This window comes from Micromys minutus, assembly GCF_963924665.1.
Source record: "Micromys minutus genome assembly, chromosome: 24".
In the NCBI taxonomy this organism is placed as follows: domain Eukaryota; kingdom Metazoa; phylum Chordata; class Mammalia; order Rodentia; family Muridae; genus Micromys; species Micromys minutus.
In genome coordinates, this window is record NC_137959.1 from 30,248,012 (window position 1) to 30,270,999 (window position 22,988).

Sequence of the window (22,988 nt, forward strand, 5' to 3'; positions counted from 1 at the left end):
GAGAGTTTTCACCCTAATACAAGGGGGTTGTTGATTCTTCCCACTTTCTTTCAAAGTGTATGCTAACTTTGAAAACAGATACTAAACCAGTAATGGCAAATGTCTATAAACCCAGCACTTAGGTGGACACAGGAAGAGGATCAGAAATTCAAGGTCAGATTTGTCTATACAGTCAATTCCTGCTAGACTGGGCTACAAGAGATCTTGCCCCAGAAAACCAAAACAAACGAAAAACATACAAAGTGAAACAAGCCAAACAAAAAGAGACAAAGTATGGCTAAAAGTTATATTTGTATATTACTGTGAGTTACTTAATGGCATTGAATTGTATACTTAAAAAATGGCTAAGATCCTGTAAATTTAACATGTTTTACCATAAAAAACGTTTATAATTTTTAAGCCTTGAGACATACTGATTCTTTTTTCTTCTTCTTTTTCTCTTGAGACTGAGTTTCAGGCAACTCAGGCTGATCTCAGATTCACTATTTATGAGGATGACTTTAAGCTTTTGATCCTCCTGACTCTTGCCTCCTCACTTCTGGGATTGCAGGCATGAACCTTGGTTACTGTACTACATACTTAATAATCAAAACTAAAATTTGAGACGCCAGATAGATGTCTTCGTGAAAAATGTATGAATAGGTATATATTAGCCTCATTTAGATGGGATAAAGTAATGTTTTTCACTATCACATGGTTGATTCATTTTGTTGATTTGTAGAAAGCAAATGTTTATATTTAGTAATAGCAGGAGGATTGCAGTTATCTAATAAATGTCACAGAACTGTGGCAGTGAGCCAGAAAGAAGAAAATCTACATTAGCTACATACATACTTTTGTAGCTATGGAAACTTCAAGCTCTATTGAGTCTCAGAAAGGTGTTCTTGTGCTTGTATTTATATTATTAATTAGACATTGATGTGGTTAATGAGGACCTTGGATAATTGTTAAATTAAATTGAGCTATAATTATATTCATTGAAGGTCTTGGTTAAAGGGCACTGTTGAGTGGTTTAATGCTTGTTTTATATGAACAGTAAAATAATTTTTGTTAATTTATATGAGATAATTTTATATGAGGTTTATATGAGTTTTTGTGTTTTTTAGAGACAGGGCTTCCTCACATTTTAGCTCAGGCTGGCCTCGTAACTCATGGTCCTGCTTTAGTCTCCTGAGTGCAAAGATTACAAGCTTGTGCTATGTCTGGCATATATAATTTTTTTACATTGTGCTAATACTTATTACTATTTATAAGTGAATATATTTTGCTTTGAGCATTTCAAACAAAAGTTGAGTCTATGCAAACGAAATACAATTTTGAGGAGTAAGTTATTTTGAGTTAATATTTTTTAACAGAAAAGCCTTTCAAATTTTTAAAGTTTATTTTTTAGACTATAACAAAATTAAGCTATTTTTTGATGATTCCTTTTTTATGTGTATTGCTGTTTTGTTTGCATGTATGTCTGTATGAGAGTGTTGGATCCCCTGAAACTGGAGTTACAGACAGTTGTGAGTTGCCATGTAGATGCTGGGAATTGAACCAGAGTCTTCTGGAAGAGTATAGCCAGTGCTCTTAACCTCTGAGCCATCTCTCCAGTCCCCAAATTAAAGTTTTAACTGCTGTTATGTGTATGCTTGGAATTGAACCTACAACCTTAGCTGTGATAGGCAAATGCTTCTACCACTTATGTTCTCAGCCCCAAGAACATGTTCGTTTGTGGGGCAGAGGATTGCTGGGAATTGAATTTAGGACTTTTTGTTTGTTTCTATTTCTTGGTAATGGGGTCTGAATTTAGGGCCTTTGCCTGTCTACCAGCTAGCTCTGTTTTGGTTTTTTTGAGACTATCCTTCTGCTTCAGCTTCTTAAGTTTTCCATTTTATTTTATTGCAGAAAGACTACTATGAAAATTATAAAGCATAAGAAGTAAAAGAGACAATATATAATCCTATCACACAGAAATAACCATTGTTAACATTTTTATGTGATAGGTCATTTTATACCATTCTCTTATTTCTGCTCATTAATGGCTGTATAGTGATTTAGTCTCAAGTAACTGAATTCTAATTTTTTCTTTCTTTGTACATTTGAACATCCCCCTAGGTTATAAATGGAGCATAACCTAACTGTACTTTTTACTAAAAGGAAGATATTTATTATAGATCTTTAGATATGCTGGGCATGCTAGCATATACCTTTAATCCTAGCATTTGGGAGGCATAGGCAGGCAGATCTTTGAGTTTGAGACTAGCATGATCTATAAAGCAGTTGTAGGCCATCTAGGGCTACATATTGAGACCCTGTCTCAATATAAAACAAATAGCCTTTAGACAACAAAATACTAAGAAAAAGAGAAAAATCACTTTTCAAATATTATATATATAATATGTCTTACATAAATAGGATTCTTGTTTTATTTTTGAACAGGCTCTTATATTGTCCTTGCTGGCTTGTAATTCACTGTGTAGACCAGGTTGAACTTGAAATTTTAGTGACCCTCCTGCCTCTGCCTCCCAAGTGCTAGAATAGTGGCTGAGCTCTGCTATGCATTGCTAAATAGGATTTTTTTTAAAAAGATTTATTTTATATTTGATTACATGTATATGTGGGAGGTGGAGGTACATGAATGTGCAGGTGTCACTGGGGTCCAGTAGGGAAAGTTAGATCCTCTAGGGCTGGAGTTAATATGGTAATGAGATGCCCAACCTGGGTATTGGGAACTGAAGTTGGTTCTCTGATAGAGCTGAACATGATTCAAGTACTTTTAACCTGTAAGTCATCTTTCCATCCCTATATTGTTGTTGTTGTTTTGTTTTTTTGTAATAATTTTTTACACTGTTTATAGTCCATTTTACTAAACAATATGTTACAGAGTGGACATTTGTTGTGGTCCAAATCTGTGTTTCTAATGACTTCATTCTATCATGATATGTTTAGTCATTATTTACCACTCTTGCATTGATGACATTTACGTTTAGGGTGTTTCCAGTTCTCTTTTTATAAACAGTGCTGTAGAGTAACAGTTTTTCATGTATATTTAACTGTATTTTCTCCTTAATTTAACTATACAAATGGCTAGATCTGGTGGCATAGGTTTGAAATACAGCTGCTCAAGAGACTGAAGCAGTAGGATTTAAAGTTTAAGGCCTAACAGTGAGCTCCCTGAGAACCTCAGCTGTTGAGTGCGACCATCGAACAAAACAAAAAGGAAAAGAAAATTCCAGGTTCAAATACATAATTTTCTAGTTATATTTTTGCCCAAACCAAACTAATTCTAGATTTTGAACATTGTATATGTGTACTTCCTAAATATGAATGCATGGGATAACGGACAAATGTTAGTCGTTATATTGATCAACTTTTAAAAATGTGACCTTTGTCTAGTCCTCTCTTCCCATGTTATAGTAAAATATCTGAGGAGGGAGCTGAAAGAAAATGACATTTGCCAAATAGATAAGTTGATTCACCAACTTATATTATAGGCACAGCTCCTGGGAACTACTGTGAATGCTTGGCCCTGACTCACATGCCACCTTTTCTTTCACTTGTTTCTCTGAGACAGTCTTAATGGATTGGCCAGGCTCTTCTAGAACTTACTCCGTGACCTAGTCAGGCCTTAAACTTTTAAATGCTCCTGTTTCCACCACTAAAGTATCCAGAATTCTATTAATGCCATCAGTAATTCTAAGAATACAAGACTGGTTTGTTCCTAAAACTGGTCAGTATATGGAATCAGAGATAAGGATGAAAGATGATAAGCTGTTATAAGCTCATTATTAGAAGAAATACACCATTAAATTATACGTATGGGTGTTTTGCCTGCATGTATGTTTGTGAACCATATGCATATGGCACCTGGAAGAGGCCAGAAGAGAGCTTCAGATCCTCTGGAACTAGTTACAGATGATTATAAGCCACCAGGGTGCTGGGAATTGAACTTAGGTCCTCTGGAAAAAAAATTAAGTACTCTTAATTACTGAGCCATCTTTCCAGTCCTCAAAACATTATGGTTTGTATAGTGAAAGAACATAAGCTTTCCAAGCTTCACGATTCATGCCTATAATCCCAACAGAGGCAGGAAAATCAGGAGTTCAAGGTTATCCTCAATTACATAGTCAGTTTGAGAGCAGACAGAGTTGTATGAGACTTTGTCACAAACAAAATGCTCTGAGAAGTAAAATCATTTTGTTGTTGTTGTTTATTATTTATATGATGACAGGGAACACCTGTGCCATGGTGTACATGTGGAAGTCAGAAAATAATGTTTTGAAGTCAGTTCTTTCCTTCTTTTATGTGACATCTGGGGATCAAACTGAAGTCAGAAATTTCATTGTTCCCTAGTCCCTTATTAGAGCCATTCTTTCCTCTCTAGATGCTGATTTTAGCGATAATTAATGGAGTACTGAATTTACTTTAGTCTTTCTAGTTGTTCATTAACCTATTTGTACTTGACTACTTTAGCAAGTTCACAGAAATTTATCACTTGTTAGTTGAAACTGCCAAGAGCTGGAATTTGGTTTCTAGTGTATGTGCCAAATTAATTGATTCTGATTTGAGAAAAGTTATTTTACATTTACATTAACAAGTAGGATTGTTTGGATTAAGACTTTTAAACTTTTCTTATCATAACTTCTTAGGCCTGAGAAAGTTTTACATGACTTTATAAGTATATTTAGTCAATATGCAGATCTAACATTTATAGATAATAAATCAATAAATATAATTATTTTTTTAAATTATTTGCTTTATATCTATATAGTTTTACTTATTATTTAAAATAAAAGCAAATTTACATACTAATGAGATGAATGTTACTGTCTTTACATAAGAATTAAATCTTGGCTGAATTTTGATACCACAGGGTAAGGAACACATTCAGTGTTTTTCACAGCTGATTAATATTTTGAGTTTGTAATCTTTAATGCTGAGAATACACGTTGACATAATATATAGTACGAAATAGTAAAATTAAGTTTAGTACCATTTCAAAAATTACTGGAAATTGTCTTAATCTCAAGCCAAGTCTCAAGTCCTTTAATGACTTAAAATGATGCTCAGATCAAATTTAATTTTGGAAAAATATAGGTAACACCTTTTTTTTTCCTCTTAAGATTTGTTTGTTTATTTGTTTTTGAGATGTGGGTTTTCTGTGTAGTCCTGGCTGTCCTGAAACTTTTCAGGTAGATCAGGCTGGTCTTGAACTCAGAGATCTACTAGCTTTTGCCTCCCTAGTGCTGAGCTAAAGGCACGTGCTTCTATGGTCAGCATTTTTATCTTTATGTTGTTGTTAAGACTTAAAATTTTTAATTTTATTTATGCGTATATGTTTGTCTGTTTGTGGGTATGTGCACATGTATATGTATGTCTATAGAGGCCAGAGATGCCAGATCTTCTGGAACTGGAATAATAAGCCTGACATAGGTGCTGGCAACCAAATTCCAGTCCTCTAGAAGAACAGTACATACTATTTTCCAACCCCAATAAATAAATCTTTTTATTTTGATTATTTATGTGTATGTGTCTGTGTGAATGTATGTCCATATGTATGTGCAGGTGCCCATGGGGACCAAAAGAGGGCACTAGCTATAGAGTGGTCCTTTACAGCTAGGATTACAGGCAGTTGTGAGCCACCCAACATGGATGCTGGGAACTGAATTCTAGTCCTTTGCAGAGCATCAAGTGAACTTAACTGCTGAGTAGTCTCTTCAGCCTCAATATCTTTTAATTTTAAAAAATTGAATTAACAAATACTGGATTTTCTACAGATAATTGAGCAAATCTCTTTACCATCTACATACACATACTTTAAAAAATAAGTATTCTTAAACATAACATGTTTTAATATATTTTAAAACAAATCTAGGCTGGGAATGATATTGCACACCTTTGTCCCTTTAGGCACAGCACTTTGGAGGCAGAGACAGAAAGATAAGATCCCTATGAATGTGAATGAGGTTAGCCTGGTCTACAAAGCCAGTTCTAGGCTAGCCAGAGCTACATAGTAAGATTCTGTCTAGGAAGGAAGGAAGGAAGAAGGAAGGAAGGAAGGAAGGAAGGAAGGAAGGAAGGAAGGAAGGAGGGAGAAAGAGCTGAATGGAGAGGCAGAGGCAGGTGGATCTCTGAGTTCAAGGAAGGAAGGAAGGAAGGAAGGAAGGAAGGAGAAAGAGCTGAATGGAGAGGCAGAGGCAGGTGGATCTCTGAGTTCAAGGAAGGAAGGAAGGAGAAAGAGCTGAATGGAGAGGCAGAGGCAGGTGGATCTCTGAGTTCAAGGAAGGAAGGAAGGAAGGAAGGAAGGAAGGAAGGAGAAAGAGCTGAATGGAGAGGCAGAGGCAGGTGGATCTCTGAGTTCAAGGAAGGAAGGAAGGAAGGAAGGAAGGAAGGAAGGAGAAAGAGCTGAATGGAGAGGCAGAGGCAGGTGGATCTCTGAGTTCAAGGCCAGCCTGGTCCATAAAGCAAGTTACAGGCCGGGGGTGGGAGGGGGGAGAAGGGAGAGAGGGAGATATATATCTGGGAGTATATCTTTGTAATAGAATACTTGCCTAGCATACAATGTGCTAGATGCTAATTTCAACCCTTAGTGTCAGCAGACAGATAAACAAAGATAAAGTTTTGGCACCCAAGGGAAAAAAACAAGGATTTGGGGTTTAGAGTTGGTGCTTCTTGATTTTAAAGGGGCAGATAATGTCATGCAAGAATAGGCTTACCTTTAATCCCACTGAAGTAGGTGGATCTCTGTGAGTTTGAGGCCTACCTGGTCTACATAGTGAGTTAAGACCAACCAGTTTTACACAATGAGACTGTCTCAAAAATAGATGGATGGTAAAGGGACTGAAATGAGGATAAAGAAGTTTGAGAATTCATCACCATGGAGAAATGAACTTCCAAGAGTGACAGACACAGGGGAGTGGCTTTCAAAGAACCATTGTGAGGAATTGCTAGGGAAGATGACAAGAAAAAAAGAATACCTTTTTATGAAAGGCTTCTAGGTTGCTTAGAGGAAGGTTATAAGTTCATAGAAGTTTTAGTAAGCTTTGATTTTTCTGCCTCAAAACCTTAAAGCTGTGAATTTAGGCATGTTAGGATGAACGATTAGTTTTTCAGGATTGGGCATTATTGGCAGGATGAAAAGCAGTATGGACTGAGTAAAGGAGTGTGCTTCAGGACACAAGCTTACATTTCATCTTATTCTCAGTTGTTGCCTTCTCCACCTCTCTACCTCCTTTCCTTTCTCCTGTATGTGATGGGGACTGGTTCTTGTTTTGCTTTTTGGCAAAATTCTCATGACCTTGGATTTGTGATCCTTGTGCTTCACAACTGCTCTAACCTCCACAATGCTGGCCACTGTCCCCAGTTTATATATTCTTTTGGAATAAACCCAGGCTTCATGCATGTTAAACAAGCACTCTGCCAGCTGAACAACATTGCCAGCGTGCCTCCCCTATCCCTTTCTTCTATCCATCTCCTTTGACAGTTTTCCCACTATAGGCTAAGGTGGCTTCAGAATCGTAGTTCTCTTGCCTTACTCCTACATATTGAGAGTAACAGGTATGATCCACAGTTCTCCTCTTAACATTGATCCCCCCCATTTTGAGACTTCCTAATTCATTTTTAGTATAATTTACAAATCACCATTATGAACACAGTATGGTTATTTCCTCTGAGGGGTGATTCTGCTGATTATGCAAGATTTTCTATATGATGATCACTGTTCTGAACACTTTTTGTCTTGTGTCCTAAACTCCTTCTGCTGTTGTATTTCCCAGTGCATGGTGCTGACTTGTGCTTTTAGCTTTATTTAGGGAAGACAGTACATAAATAAGATATATTATATGTTAATAGATAAGACCACACCTAAATAATTTTTTAATATATTATGGTTTCATGTTTAAGCTTTGGAGTTAGAACAGATCTGATTCAAATTCTTCATCTGTATTTTTAGTTGTATAAATATAAACTTAAAATTTCTAGTTTAAAGAACATTTAAAGGATAAGACCTATTTCATTGGGAGAATGTTTATAAGTAAAACAAAATATCTGTTTTAAAAAGTTTTGTTGGAGCTCAAAAAGAAGGAAGCCAAGATATGGAAGCCTCAGTCCTTCTTAGAAGAGAGAACAAAACACTCACTGGAGGAATTACAGGATCAAGTGGAAGAGCAGGGATTGAAGAGGGGATAGTTCAGGGGCTGCCTCACTTGGGGACCCACCCCATGTGCAGTCACCAGGCCCAAGCACTATAGTTGATGCTGGGAGGTGCTTGCTGGCTGGAACCAGATAGGGGTGCTCTGCCAGAGTCATGTAGCTGAGCATGCTTGCAGCTAGCCACCAAACTGGGCACAGGGACCCTAGTGACGGTGCTGGGGGGCGGGAGGGATGAAGGAGCTGAAGGGAGTTGCGTCCTCAAGGGAAGAACAATATTATTGACCAACCAAATCCCCCACAGCTCCCATGGACTAGAACACCAACCATTGAGCACACATTGAGAGGCCCATGACTTCAGTTGCATATGCAGCAGAGAATAGCAGTGTCTGGCATCAATGTGAGAAGAGGCCTTTGGTCCAGGGAGGGCATATTTTTCCCAATGTAGGGGAATGCCAAGGCACTGAGGTGGAGAGGGTGATTGGGAACTAGTGCACCTTTGTGAAGACAAGTAGAGTGGGAAGGGGGAATGGGAGCGGGGTGGGAAAAGAGGATAACATTTCAAATGTAAATACAAGAGTATCTAATAAAAATTTTTTTAAAAAAGTTTTGTTGGGGGCTGGAGAGATGGCTCAGTGGTTAAGAGCACTGACTTCAGAGGTCCCAGCAACCACATGGTGGCTCACCAGAGAATCAAACAACCCTATTAAAAAATGGGGTACAGAGCTAAACAAAAAGTTCTCAATTGAGGAATAGCGAATGGCTGAGAAGCATCTAAGGAAGTGCTCAACATCCTTAGTCATCAGGGAAATGCAAATCAAAACATCCCTGAGATTCCACCTCACACAGTCAGAATGGCTAAGATCAAAAATTCAGATGACAGCAGATGCTGGTGAGGATGCAGAGAAAGAGGAACACTTCTCCACTGTTGTTGGGGTTGTAAACTGGTACAACCACTCTGGAAATCAGTCTGGCGATTCCTCAGAAAATTGGACTTAGTACTACCTGAAGAGACCCAGTTATTCCACTTTTGGGCATATACCCCAGAGACGCTCCAGCATACATTAAAGACACATGCACCACAATGTTCATAGCAGCCCTATTTATAATAGCCAGAAGCTGTAAAGAACCCAGATGTCCTTCAGTAGATGAATGGGTACAAAAATTGTGGTATATTTACACAATGGGGTACTACTCGGCTATCAGAAACAATGACTTTATGAAATTTGTAACAAAATGGCTGCATCTAGAGAATATCATCCTGAGTGAGATAACCCAGTCACAAAAGAACAGACATAATATGCAGTCACTGATAATTGGATACTAACCCCAGAAAGCTCTGAACACCCCAGAAACAACTCACAGACTATATGAAGTTCAAGAAAAACAAAGGCCAAGAAAAAAAAGATGAAAAATCATTATGCTTAATCTTTACACACCAAGAACACTTTGACTATTTCCAGGTTACATCTTGTTTTACATGTACTTTATGCTCAATGTAACTAGTAAGATTTTAATGCATATTATCAAACCTTTAAAAAAATCAAGTACTGACAAAAATGTATTCATATACTTTTATGCAAAAATGCTTTTAAAATCTGTACATTTATCTTTGTTTTTTAAAATAAAGTTGTTCAATTAAAAAAATTTTTTTTAAAGTTGTTGGGGGCTGGAGAGATGGCTCAGTGGTTAAGAGCACTGACTTCAGAAGTCCTGAGTTCAAATCCCAGCAACCACATGGTGGCTCACAACCATCTGTAATGGGATCTGATGCCCTCTTCTGGTGTGTCTGAAGACAACTACAGTGTACTTATATAGAATACATACATAAACTTTTTTTTTTTAAAGTTTTGTTGGGCCCACAAAATAGCTCAGCAGGTAAGGACATTTCTGGACAGTCCTTGCAGTAAGCTTTAGAACCCATATAAAGGTGGAAGGAGAACTGACTCAATCTATAGAGTTATCTTCTGACCTTATGTGGGCAGTGTAGCTTGTGTATCACTAGTGCACACTTCATGCATACATTTGTAATAGTAATAATAATTAGTAATAATAATGTTTTATTTAGCTAATTAAAATTCTTCATGGCATAGTTGAATTATTCTTCTAGCTTAAGAGAAGAGAAATCTTCATTGTCTTCTTTTATTTAATAAACTTCCGTAGATTAAATACTGTGACTATTACAAACAATGTATTTAGTTGGGTATGATGATCCATCTGTAATCCCAGCACTGCTGAGGCTGAGGCAATAGACTTTAAGGCTAGCCTCATCTACATATGCAGTTTCTCAAGCAAAACTAAATGAACACCATTTATTCAAAGAATATTTAATGATAGAAGAAAATGTTTCTGATTGTTTAAATTTTTAGAAGGAAGATATAAAGCTGATTTTGCGCTATGGTTGTAGTTCAGCGTAGAGTTCATTCATTCCCTTGCATAGAATGTGTGAAGACAAAGAAAAAATTTACGATGCTATTTTTATTTTATTTTTCCTTTTTAAAAATTATTCATTTACTTTTAATCATGGGGTGGGAGGAGCAGTGCCCATGGATTAGATCTCCTGGAGTTCACATGAGAGGTTGTGAATAATAATAACTAGCGTTATTTACAATAGCCAAAGGAGAGGAACTCAAATACCACAAAAACCAAACGGTAGGTCCACATGATGATTCAGTTATTCAACTACAAAAAGGAATGAAATACTTAATATATCTTACAACATGAATAGATCTCAAAAACAACATTCTAGATTGAGGGTATAGATCACAGAGGAACATCTGTCTAACATAATGTTCAAGGCTTGGGTTTGGTCCTCAGAATAGACATAAATAAAAGAAGGTTCACTGGTAAGAGATCAAGGAAGGTTTCCAGTGTCAACCTCTGAAATCCGCACAACTGGCACAAGTGTATGTATGGCTCAGAGGTTAAGAGCACCAGATTACTCTGTCCTACCGCCCTTGTCAAGTAGCTCACAACCTCTTATAACTACAGCTCTAGGATATCCATCCGGTGGTCTCTTTTGGCTCTCACAAGCATTCAGAGATATACATGCACATGTATACACACAAAAGTAAGAGGTTTTTAAAAATTAAGTGTAAGGAATTCCCAAGGATTGGGAATTCTAACGTTTTAGTTAACTTTTTAATAGTCTTTTCTTTTTTTTTTTAAATAAAGAAACAAAGCTGAAAAGGTGGCTTGGTGGTTAAGATCACTTGCTGCATTACTTCAAATAGGAAACTTAAAGTGGGAAACTAGGGACCAGGAGATGCAGTACCCTCACCAAGTGGGCAACTTCCAGTAGAGTCATTTGAGTCCCTCAAATGTAGAGATGCTGCCCTCTGTGGTGTCTTTGGCATTCAAACTTTAGAACACATCCAGTCAATTCCAAAATGGCTGCTAGTCACAGCATTTTATCAGTGTTAAAGTAATTTTGATGAAAGGCAGTTTGCAGGAGTCCAGTGGTGAAGCAGGAGCACCTTGACACTTTTCATGGTCACCCTGTTTCCCAGTGCTTGCCTAAACAATAAACACTGGGGATTATAAGTAGAATCATGTCATTTTGAGTTTTTAGTTTTTGAATTATAGCCTTTGAAAACTTAATAAAAACTTCATTAAAGAAAAGGTTTCAAAATCTTAAAAAGATCATTTGCTGCTTTTGCAGGGAACTTGGTTTGGTTCCCAGCATCAACATGGCGGCTCACAACTATCAAAACTCCAAATCCAGGGAATCTGACACGCTCTTCTGACCTCTACAGGTACCAAGCACATATACAAACATGAAGGAAAACATTCATATGCATAAAATAAGTACATCTAGAAAATTAATTAATAGGAAAGATAATTCTACAGTTAAAAGAATGTATTGCTTTTCAGAGAACATAATTAGATTCCCAGCACTCACATCATTTCAGGTAGTTCACAACCTCTCATGTATTTGGGCAAAGGGAGAAGCAGTGCAAAGTATTGAATCTAGGGCCTAGCACCTGTTAGACCACGCACTTTACCACTGAGCCACTGAGCTATTGCCCCATCCATTCTATTTTTTGATAGAGTCTTAAACTAAGTTTTCCAGGCAGGCCTTTAACTTATGCTTATATATCCCAGGCAGGCCCTGAATTTGTGATTTTCCTGTTTGGGCTCCTTAGCAGCTGGTATTTTAGGCTTGAGACACCAGGCCTAGCTAATTTGAGTACCAAATTTTAATATTCTTATGCATAAGAAGGGATTTGTTTTCATTTATAAAAACAGGTTGTCTATAACCTAGGGTGAAACTGTCAGAGTAGCCAAAGATTACCTTGAATTCCCTATCCTCCTGCCTCTGCTTCCCAAATTCTGGGATTATAGGTCTGAGCCACCACGATTAGCCTTTAAAAATAAGTCATTATTAAAATCTTCAAAACTCTCAAGAAGCTGGTAAGTCTGTGAAAGTTTATTCATTTTTTAAAAAATAGGAAGCATTTTTGTTCTTGTGTTGAAGATAATACCTCATGGATTTCATAGGCAATATTTTTTGAATTTTGCCTGTGGCAACGGTGTTTAATCAAGAAAATTAAAACCACTCATTTACTCTCTGTGTCTTTAAGCTTGAAAACTTATGGGAAGAGATATTTTTGTCTTTTCTCCTGTTCCATAAAAATACCCCAATCTTGCAACCCTGGTGCTGGATTGAAAACTTGGGTGCAAACTGGGTACCAACTGTGCAATGCAAATCATTGAGATTGTCTGGATGGTACTTTTTGCAACTGAACATTCTTAAGGGGTCAGGCAGCTGTATATGTTTGATTTAGTCAAATCTTACAGTTTTTCCAAGAGAAGCCAAAAGTCTATTTTTATGTAAAATCTGGTTATTTGGTATTAATATTGACAAACACTACAAAGGCCAAGCAGAACAATTCTTTTTTATTATTTTATTTCTGTGTAAATTGTATGCATTTGTGTGCAATATACATGTGTCTATGAAGATGTACTTGCCCAAGCCTGAGATTCATATCAGGTACTTTTCTTCTATTGCTTTCCATCTTTTTTTTTTGAGATTTCTTTCTGAACCCAGAGCTCACCAATTCCTCTTGACTGGCTATCTAGCAAGTCTAGCTGGGAAATATAAGACCTATAGTAAGGAAAGCTGTGTGTTTTAACATGAAATTAAGATCATTTAGAATGGACATAAGATATTTACATGATTACTTTTACAGTAAAAGAGAATGTCTAGTATCTCAGTAACACCTTCTTATTGCATACCCTTTTAAGGGCAGGAACTACGGCTTCCATTTGTTCCTAGAAGCTGCAGTTACTACATAATAATAGTTTTTGGGTGTTTTTTTTTACATCACTGCTAGCTCTCTCAGCTCCTCAAGGCAGATAAGAATTACCACTGTTTTAATTAATTAAATAAGTCTTCATCTTTTGAGTAACTTGCATAAGGTTACACAGTGCTGCCTACCACTTAATTATTAGAATAATGCTGGTATATAGCAGTGCTTCTAAATGTTTCAAATCCAGGGTTTTCATTGGGTGATTGAAACCACTGATAGTACTGTTTCCTCCATGGTATGTTTTTTCTATATGCACATACCCATAATAAAAGTAGTTTATATGGCCATGTATGATGCCACATACCTGGAATTCCAAATGCTCAGGAGTTAGATGCAAGAAGTTACCCTCTAAGTAGTTCAAGGACAGCTTGGTTCGTGTCATTTTTTTTTTTTTTTTAAGGCAAGCCTGGGATGCATAAAAAAAGAAATTAACAAATTTGTTAGTAAGAGATTAGTAAAAATAGCTAATAGTAAAATCAGATTAATTTTTAAAAATATACTGTTAATATAGTAAAATCATCATTGTCACTACTTTTACTCATTGGAATCATTAGTAAGTAGAATAAGGGTTCTTGGTTTCCTGAATAGTTAGGATTCCAGTCACATGCTACAGTGGTAGCTTGATTGTGTTTTCTTAAATGAAGTTTTTCTTTCTGTATTTCAAGCTTTTTCTTATTAGCTAGTACTTTTCTTTATACTGTCAAGTATATACAAAGTATGTGCAATCTTTTTTCACTAAGTAGAATAAGACCTTTCATCTGTAGCCTTGTCTTCTCAAGTATCCTTTTTCTTCTCTTTGGAAAGGTTGTGGAATAGTAGTTGTCTTAAGTCAGGGTTTCTATTCCTGCACAAGCAACATGACCAAGAAGCAAGTTGGGGAGGAAAGGGTTTATTCAGCTTATACTTCCATATCGCTGTTCATCACCAAGGGAAGTCAATACTGGAACTCAAGCAGGTCAGAAAGTAGGAACTGATGCAGAGGCCATGAAGGAATGCTGCTTACTGGCTTGCTTTGGCTTGCTCAGCCTGCTTTCTTATTAGAACCCAGGTCAACCAGCCCAGGGATGGCACCACCAACAATGGGCTGGGCCCTTCCCCCTTGATCAATAGTTGAGAAAATGCTTTTCAGCTGGATCTCATGGAGGTTTTTCCTCAACTGAGGCTCCTTTCTCTGTGATAACTCCAGCTTGTGTTAAGTTGACACAAAACCAGCCAGTACAGTAGTTTTTTTCAACTTACCCTTTACCTATTTCCCCAGTTCCACATGGACTTCAGCTCTGCCTTATGGCTTCTGTCTCAATCTTTCCCTTCGTTGGCAAAAGTAACAGGAAGTACCTTTTTCTACATCAAATAAGTGAATTCTTTCAGGTTCTTTCTTCCTTGAACTGAGACATTTTCACATTTGGAAGTCCTCAACATTCTTCTTTCTGACACTTTTTATCTCTGATACTTATATTTCTTATGATTATTTTTATTTGTTTGTTACTGAGAATTATACAGAGTCTCTGTAGCCCTGGCTCTCCTGAAACTTACTATGTAGAACAGGCTGATCTCGAACTCACAAAGATCCACCTTCTTCTGTCCATTTTGCAATATGCTTAGTCTAAGAATGTGGCAACAAAGAAATTGACCAAGAGATAATCTATTTTTTTATTAATATGAGTGTTTGCTTGAATGTCTCTGTACCATGTGCAATACCTGGTACCTACAGAGACCAGAATATGGAATCCAATTATTTTTTATTTAATTTGTGGGTGTGTGCACACAGGTGTACATACAACTGAGTATATTTATATTTGCATCAAAGGTGTACAGGTGCCCTTGGGTGCCAGAAGATGGCATTTGATCCTCAGGAACTAGGTGGCTATAGGCTTCCTGATGGTGGGCACAGGACACTGAACCTGGGTTGTTGTCTGCAAGAGCAGCAAGTGATCTTAAGCATTGAGCTATTTCTTGAACACCACTTTTTTTCTTAAGCTAGAACTTTGATACATTTTTCTACCAAAGTATTTGATTTTGTAGGATTTGGTTTTGAGCAGATACTGTGACAAAGGAATAAAAGAACAATCTGAGCCTTTTTTGGACCCTGCTTTACTCTAGTTTGACTTTGGGGGGGGGGCAGTCCTAACTTGGCGTCCTTGATTTCCTGCCTCAGCTAGCTGAATGCTGGGATTCTAGGCATGCACCACCATGTGCATAGTTTGAATAATCTTACAAAAAGTATCTATGCAAGATTTTTAGAAATTATAACTAAGCCTGGGATGTTTTCATAAGTCATTTTATGATTAATAGAGAGTTTTGTTTCTTCTGGTACAAACTTAAGTTAAAAGTTAAGAGGCCTGGTGACTTGTGATTGGTAAAGTGCTTTTCATACAAGCATAATAAAAAGCTGGGTGTATAGCATGCACCTGTAATCCTAGTAATATGCAGGCAGAGAAGGTAAACTTTTGGGATTCACTTGCTAACCAACCTGATGGGATGGGAATCAGTGAGCTCCAGGTTAAATGAGTGAAAGATGAAGGAACAAGATAACTCAGCCTATAAACAAGCCTGATAACCTGAGTAATCCTCAGAACACACAAGGTAGGAGATAACTGACTTACAAAAATCATCCTGACTTTTACACACTCATCAAGATGTGTCCCCACATACATACAAAATAAATAAATGTAATAAATAAAAATCAAGATAGAGAACAAATAAAGACACCCAACATTGACCTCTGCCTCCACAGGTCCATAGACACATGTGAAACATACAACCTCTCTCCCACCCTGCCCCCCCCACCACTTAGTAAAACACACAGATTAACAGATTTAAAGTGTAGGTAGATTTTTTTGTTTTTGTTGTTGTTTGTTTATGTATAGGTTTTTGGCACAGTTTTATAGTCCAGGCTGGCTTTGAACTCCTCAAGTAGCCAAGCATGATTGAACTCCTGAATCTCCTGCTGCTACTTCCAGAGTGCTGGAATTACTGGAGTGTCACCAGGCCAGGTTTATACTGCCTTGGAAATTTACTGTACCCCATGCAATTGCTCTACCAACTGAGCTACATCACCTATCCTAAAATAACAGATAATTAAAGAACTAGGAAATGTCTATGGAACTCTTTTAGTTTTCTAACCTCATCCCCCTCAATTGGTATAGTGTATAGTATTGTATATTATCTAAATATGTTATAACACAGTATGTTTGGAGAAAACAATACAATCTGGAAAAATAATATGAATAAATACATATTTGATAGTAAATTAGTAAATTGCCTTATACCTCAAAACTGAGAAAAATTTGTTAAAACGGAGTATCACTTAACAGTTATTCTTGGACTCTATAATCTTTGAGAAACAAAATATCCAGTGGACCTTGCAGCCAGTACATTTTTCCAGTGGATATGCCAAATATGATGACTGTCAAGGGTGAAGTGTTTCTTGTTTTAAACAAAATGAGTGCTAACTTTTCAGTGTAGAACTGTGCTGGCACACTGGAGATGTTAGGACTTTGTCATAGAGTGTCTGATATAAAACCTTAGCTTGGAGCTTCACCTGTTTACTGAGGCAGCGAATGGAACAGTGGAGAAGAGTAAGACAAGTGTTTCCTAAGTATTTCTTAAGCGGGATATGTTAAAGAAATTTTCTATGCTTAATGGTAGTTTCATATTTACAAGGATGGCAGATGCAATTTTGTTTTCATATTTAAACAAAGTGAAAGTGTTTACAAGTAGATTTTTTTTCAGTGTGGTATGTATACCTGATGATTGGGCATTTGAGGTGGCATGGCAGTGTCTATACCTGATAATCAGCTTCCACTGTGAGAACTTGTATTATTTGTACAATAGTACCTGCTTGGGGCATTAATTCATGCTTTGTTGTTTTTGGGGAGGGGTGTTTCTTTTTTGTCTTGTTTTTATTTGTTTGTTTTTCAAGGCAGGGTCTTAGACTAGCTCTGTAGACCAGGCCAGCCTTGAAGTCATAGAGATCTGTCTGCCTCTGCTCCTGAGTACTTGTATTAAAGGCGTGTGCCACCATTGCCTGGCTTTGCTTTGCTCCATTTTTAAAGTACATTAAAATTTTTATGTGTAGGAGGTTTTGGCCTGCATGTATGCCTGTACATATGTGTCCTGCTTCCTGAAGAAGCCAGAAGAGAGCATTGGGTCCTCTGGAACTAGAGTTATAGGCTGTTGTGAGCTGCCATGGATTACTGGAAATTGAACCCTGGTCCTCTGTAAGAACAGCCAGTGTTCTTACCCATCGAGGCATCTCTCTTGATCGTATTTTTAAAGCATTCTTAACACAAAGTGTCATCTTTGCTTGAAATGGCAGTGTGCACCTTTAATCCCAGCACTCAAAAGGAAGAGGCAGATGGATTTTGATGAGGTCAAGGCCATACTGGTCTATAACAGCCAGTATTTCTAGGAGAAAGCAAGAAGTACACAACAGAGAGACCCTGGGTTTTGTTGTTGTTTTTGTTTGTTTGTTTGTTTTTAAGATTTATTTTTATTTATTTATTTATGTATGTATATGAGTATACTGTAGCTGTCTTCAGACACACCAGAAGAAAGCATCAGATCCCATTACAGATGGTTGTGAGCCACCATGTGGTTCCTGGGAATTGAACTCAGGACCTCTGGAAGAGCAGTCAGTGTTCCTAACCACTGAGCCATCTCTCCAGCCTCCGAGAGACTGGAGACTAAGACAGATTCTCACTTTATAACCTTAGCTGTCCTGAACTTGCTATACAGATCAGGGTGACACTTAACGCACAAGTTAAGTTTTATTTAGTTGCTTGCTTGATAATTAAACAAAAATGTTTGTGTGTGCATGCCCTTCTGGCCAGAAACACTTCACAGAAACTGTGCTCCCCCCTTTTTATTTCTTCATAGACAAATCAATATTAGTTCTGTTCAACTTAATTACCTAAAAGTAAATTAGAAAATTTTGAGAAAAGTTACAAAGGAAATGAACTTTCTGACAATTTTGGAGTTTATTTAGTCTAACCCCAAAGCAGTTGAATTCCCAAGGTCTGTAAAGGTGGAGACTAATAATCTAAAGAGGAATAATCTAGTTCTTAGGAACAGATCTCCCTATTTAAACATCTGTTCTGTGAGCTGTGCTCCAGCCTCAAATACAACCTTTATTGTGTGTATTTATTCAGTATGATCTTCTGAAAGAACACACAGGAATTGATTGAGTGATCCAGTTTGGGGTTTTTTGTTTATTTGTTTGTTTGTTTGTTTGTCCTATCTCTGTGTTTCTTCTGAGGAAAACTCTACTGTCCTAGATTTTGTCACCATTACCCCTTGCTTCACCACTTACTTACTCATTTGTTTGTTCGAGACATGGTTTCTCTGTGTGGCACTGGCTGTCCTGAAACGTGCTCTGTAGACCAGGCTGACCTTGTACCCAGAAACCTGCCTGCCTCTGCCTCCCCAGTGCTGGGTTTAAAGTGTGCGCTCTGCAGCCACCTCTACTGCCTTGCTAATTGTTGTTATCCAACTGTGGTTTGCCTTTCTATACTCAACTGTGGGAAAGGGGAATATAGGACTTGGAGACTTGTCTTTTTCTGAAATGGGTAATAACCAACTAAAGCTGTAGACTGTGGTACTTAGGGCACAGAATCCACCTAGGAAGGGAAAAAAGTATACTTGTAAATTACAAATGTTCTCTTTGCTAGGACCTGAGTTCAGGTCACAGTACCCAAAAGATGGCTCACAACCATCTGTAACTCTAGTTCGAGAGAATCCAATGCCCTCTTCTGATTTTGGTAGGCTCTTGTATGCACATGGTGTACATATACACACTTATGCTTGCTCAAGAGTATACACACACTTACCATTTTACAAACCACATTTTTAGCCAGGCATGGTGGTCCATGCCTTTGATCCTAGCACTTGAGAGACAGAAGCAGGTGGATCTCTGTGAGTTCAAAGTCACAGTGGTCTACATAGTTCCAGGACAGCCAAGGTTATGTAGAGCAATACTGTCTCAATAAACAAATGAACAAACAAAATCACAGTTTTCTTCCCCTCTTACTGTGTATGCCTCAGGGTAAGATTTCTATTTTGAGCTTGATATGCACTGTTGTGAAAGTTTTTCAACCCCTTCACAGCAGCATTGAAGAATAAAGAACTGAATTGACCCAGAAATAATCAGTAACAAAAGTGGATCAGTTAGAATCTGTAGAACAGGACCAAGCAAACAAGTCAACCAGCTCATTTTGACATTGTTGTCTTTGTAACTAAAGATATTATTTTGAGTACCTGAAAATGTTGGTTTCATTTCTTCTTTTCCAGTTGGTCTGGACCATTACAGCAAATTCTTAATCTTTTGAATATGCTCCCCGTTCTGCTTGTTTTCTTTCCTTGTGCCCTGGTTCTAGTCACCTCACTGGGGGAGGGGGACCTTTTATATTTACTTGATAGAAATCTTAAGTAGGCAAGGAGAAGAAGCACTTTGTGTGCTGAGCTTTGGTGTCCCTGTGTTTGACAGCAGTGAGGTGGCAAAGCAAAGCCATAGCAGTGGTATTTGGCGCCCTCTAGTGCTATAGCTCCTGTGTGCAGACCTCTGATGGAGGAGATGAAGGAGCAGACAGGGGAGGAGGTAGGAAGCAGAGGGAGGAGGTAGAAACGGTGGCTGGGATGTAATATATGAAACAATAAATTAATTTTAAAAAAGGATTATATAATAAAAGAACAAGTGATTGCTAATATGTAATCACAACCTTCATGATGCAGTTATTTTTGTCAGAAGAGAAAATATACTCATTTTTTGTATATGTTATTGACTGACTTTCTGTCAATTTTTTTTCTCCCTACAGAATCTGTCTATGATCTTCTCCCAAAGGAGTTACAGTTACCTCCACCTAGAGAAACATCTGTAGCATCAATGAGTCAGACAAGTGGTGGTGAGGCAGGCTCGCCTCCTCCAGCTGTAGTTGCTGCTGGTATGCATTTTATTTTACTTATTAATGAAAACTAGGGAACTATCTGGCCAACATGAACAGTCTTGGCAAAATTCATATCAAAAAGAGTATGATTTGAGGGCTTAAAGACTTTGTTTACTCTTTACATTGAAAGTTTTTTTGTGTTTTTAAAATTATATATACATACATACCATATATATATGGTATAGATGGTATATATATGATATATATAGATATATCTTAAATTTTGGTCCATTTATAAATGTTGTCTCCTAAAGTGGACCTTGTCTTCAAATACGAGACCCAATTTAAAGTGACTGTGTTGAGTGCACATAAAAAAAGATAAGCACCAAGCAATGGGTAGAAAATTATATTTGACCTTTTATTGAACAATTCTTTTTAAAGAATTATTTACTTATTTTATGTATATGAGTACACTGTAGCTGTCCTCAGACACACCAGAAGAGGGCATCAGATCTCATTACAGATGGTGTGAGCCACCATGTGTTTGCTGTAAGTTGAACTCAGGACCCCTGGAAGAGCAGTCAGTGCTCTTAACTGCTACTTCACCAGCCCTTAAAAAATATTTTTAAAGACTTGCCCAAAGGGAAAAATGTTATATGATCTAAAAAAAAAAAGACTCAAGTTCTCAAGTCTCTTTTCTCTTTATAGCATGTAACTATAACCTTTTTCTACAATTAAAAATGTGGCACAGCCAGAGCTAAATAGTACATACATATACATATATACATATATACATACATATACATATATACATACATATACACGCACACACTTACATGCACACACATATATATACATGTGTGTATATGTGTGTGTGTGTGTGTGTGTGTGTGTGTGTGTGTGTGGCCTAATACTTATTTTAAATTCTTGAAAAATAGTGGCCAACTTGAATATAATTTTTATAAAATACATTCTTTTGTAGTCTCTTATAACAATGAAACATATTAAAATAATGTTTAAAATTTGTTAAGTTTATTTTTTACTCAGCTCTCAAATCATACTATGTAAATACATTAAATTGGTTCAGACTTTTACTTTGAATTAGAGTAAAAAATTGACAAACTAAATTTAAAAAGTCTTGATGAGTAATAATTTAGTATGAATGCTTTTCACAATAATAGCTTGCCCAACTATAATACCTTTTTTAAAAGTTGGGATTATGTTATTAAATGTATTTGCTTTCAAAAAATGAATACATTATGTCTACTTCTCTGAAGTTTTATCTGTCCTATAAAGGTTTCTTGCTTCATGATACTTATAATCTTTTAAAATGGTATTTAAAGTCCACGAAAACATCATTTCCAGTAAGTTCTTTTAATTTCACCAAAAGAAATCAAAGAGAAGGCTATAGTCTAAATGACAGTATTGTACTGTGTTTTAGCTGCAGGTGTTTAATTTCTATATACATTAATCCATATGCCATTATCATGCTGAAGAGAGCAGTATGAAGCCTTCTTGCTTGAGGACAGGAAAACTTTAAACATGACAAAGAAATATTGGCCCTCTTCACTGTTCATGTGTGGCCAGACATTTTCTAACAGCTTCTGTGGATTTAACTGTGAATTGGTGAGCTTCTTAGTAATCAAATTGATAAGATGATCTGGTTCATCTCATATCTACCAGATTGTAAAGTGGCTCTGAATATTTTGGGGGAATTTGGAGCTTTAAATCTATTTTTTTAAAGACTGAATCACAGAATAAAATAGAAAATATTTTAAAGAAGTATTGTTTCACTTTAAATCCACATGTATAAATTGACTAACTGATTCCTTTTGTGTCTTGAGATTGTTTCTGTAAGGACATATTGAATCTGCATAGAACTACAAGTCTGTTTCTTCTGTGCTTTTTAACATCTGTTTACAGTAGATCCAGTTCCTTTTAAAAGCTGAAAAGAAATAATAGCTAAGTTTAGAAAAAGGATACTTCCCTTTAAATAATACCATATGTTTCAAAAATTCTCATGTATAAATATTAAAAGTCTTTGATTTAGGGTCACTAATGAAAAGTTTTGCCCTTCCTGTATAGTTGAGAAAGTCTGAACAGGTAAATTAGATTAAAAGCTGAGTTGAAACATGAAAATAGAAAATTTGACCAAAGGAAGGAAATATTCTAAAGCTATCTATATATGTACATAAGTGTATTTCTATTTGTGACTGAGGATTGAACTTACAACCTCATACATGATAGGCAGGTGCTCTATTACCAAGACACATCTACATACCAGTAAAGTTTTATTATCTTGAAATCAGTGACTTATAAAAATAGTGAAGATAGTAAAAAGGTTTTCTTCTCACAGAAAGTTTCTGTGATCCTAATAATTAATAATCTTTTAATGTACATATCTACTTTTTTAGTAACCAACATAGTTTATTCTATTTTCCAATGTCTTATTAATAGAAAAGACTCCTTTACTATATACTGTTACAGATAAAAGTTTAAATTGCAGAGTAATAATTATAGGGTGTCAGTGTATATCATTAGAATCACGTTTTTACTTATTAGATTGACAGCCTTGGTGATACATCTACCAAAAAGAAAAACAGGAGTGTTTTACCAAGTTTGGCTTCTGGCCAAAAGCTTGATAGCTAGAGAAATGCACATT

At 36.7% G+C, this 22,988-nt stretch overlaps 1 protein-coding gene across 3 annotated transcripts in view; it reads left to right on the forward strand.

The window, feature by feature from the left end:
- Window positions 1-22,988, forward strand: part of NFAT5 (nuclear factor of activated T cells 5) — an 85,064-nt gene that overhangs the window by 13,573 nt on the left and 48,503 nt on the right. For all 3 annotated transcript variants that reach the window (XM_080937163.1, XM_080937164.1, XM_080937165.1), the window contains exon 3: window positions 20,258-20,383. In XM_080937163.1, coding sequence (XP_080793289.1) covers window positions 20,258-20,383 — 126 coding nt within the window. The remainder of the gene's footprint in view (window positions 1-20,257; window positions 20,384-22,988) is intronic.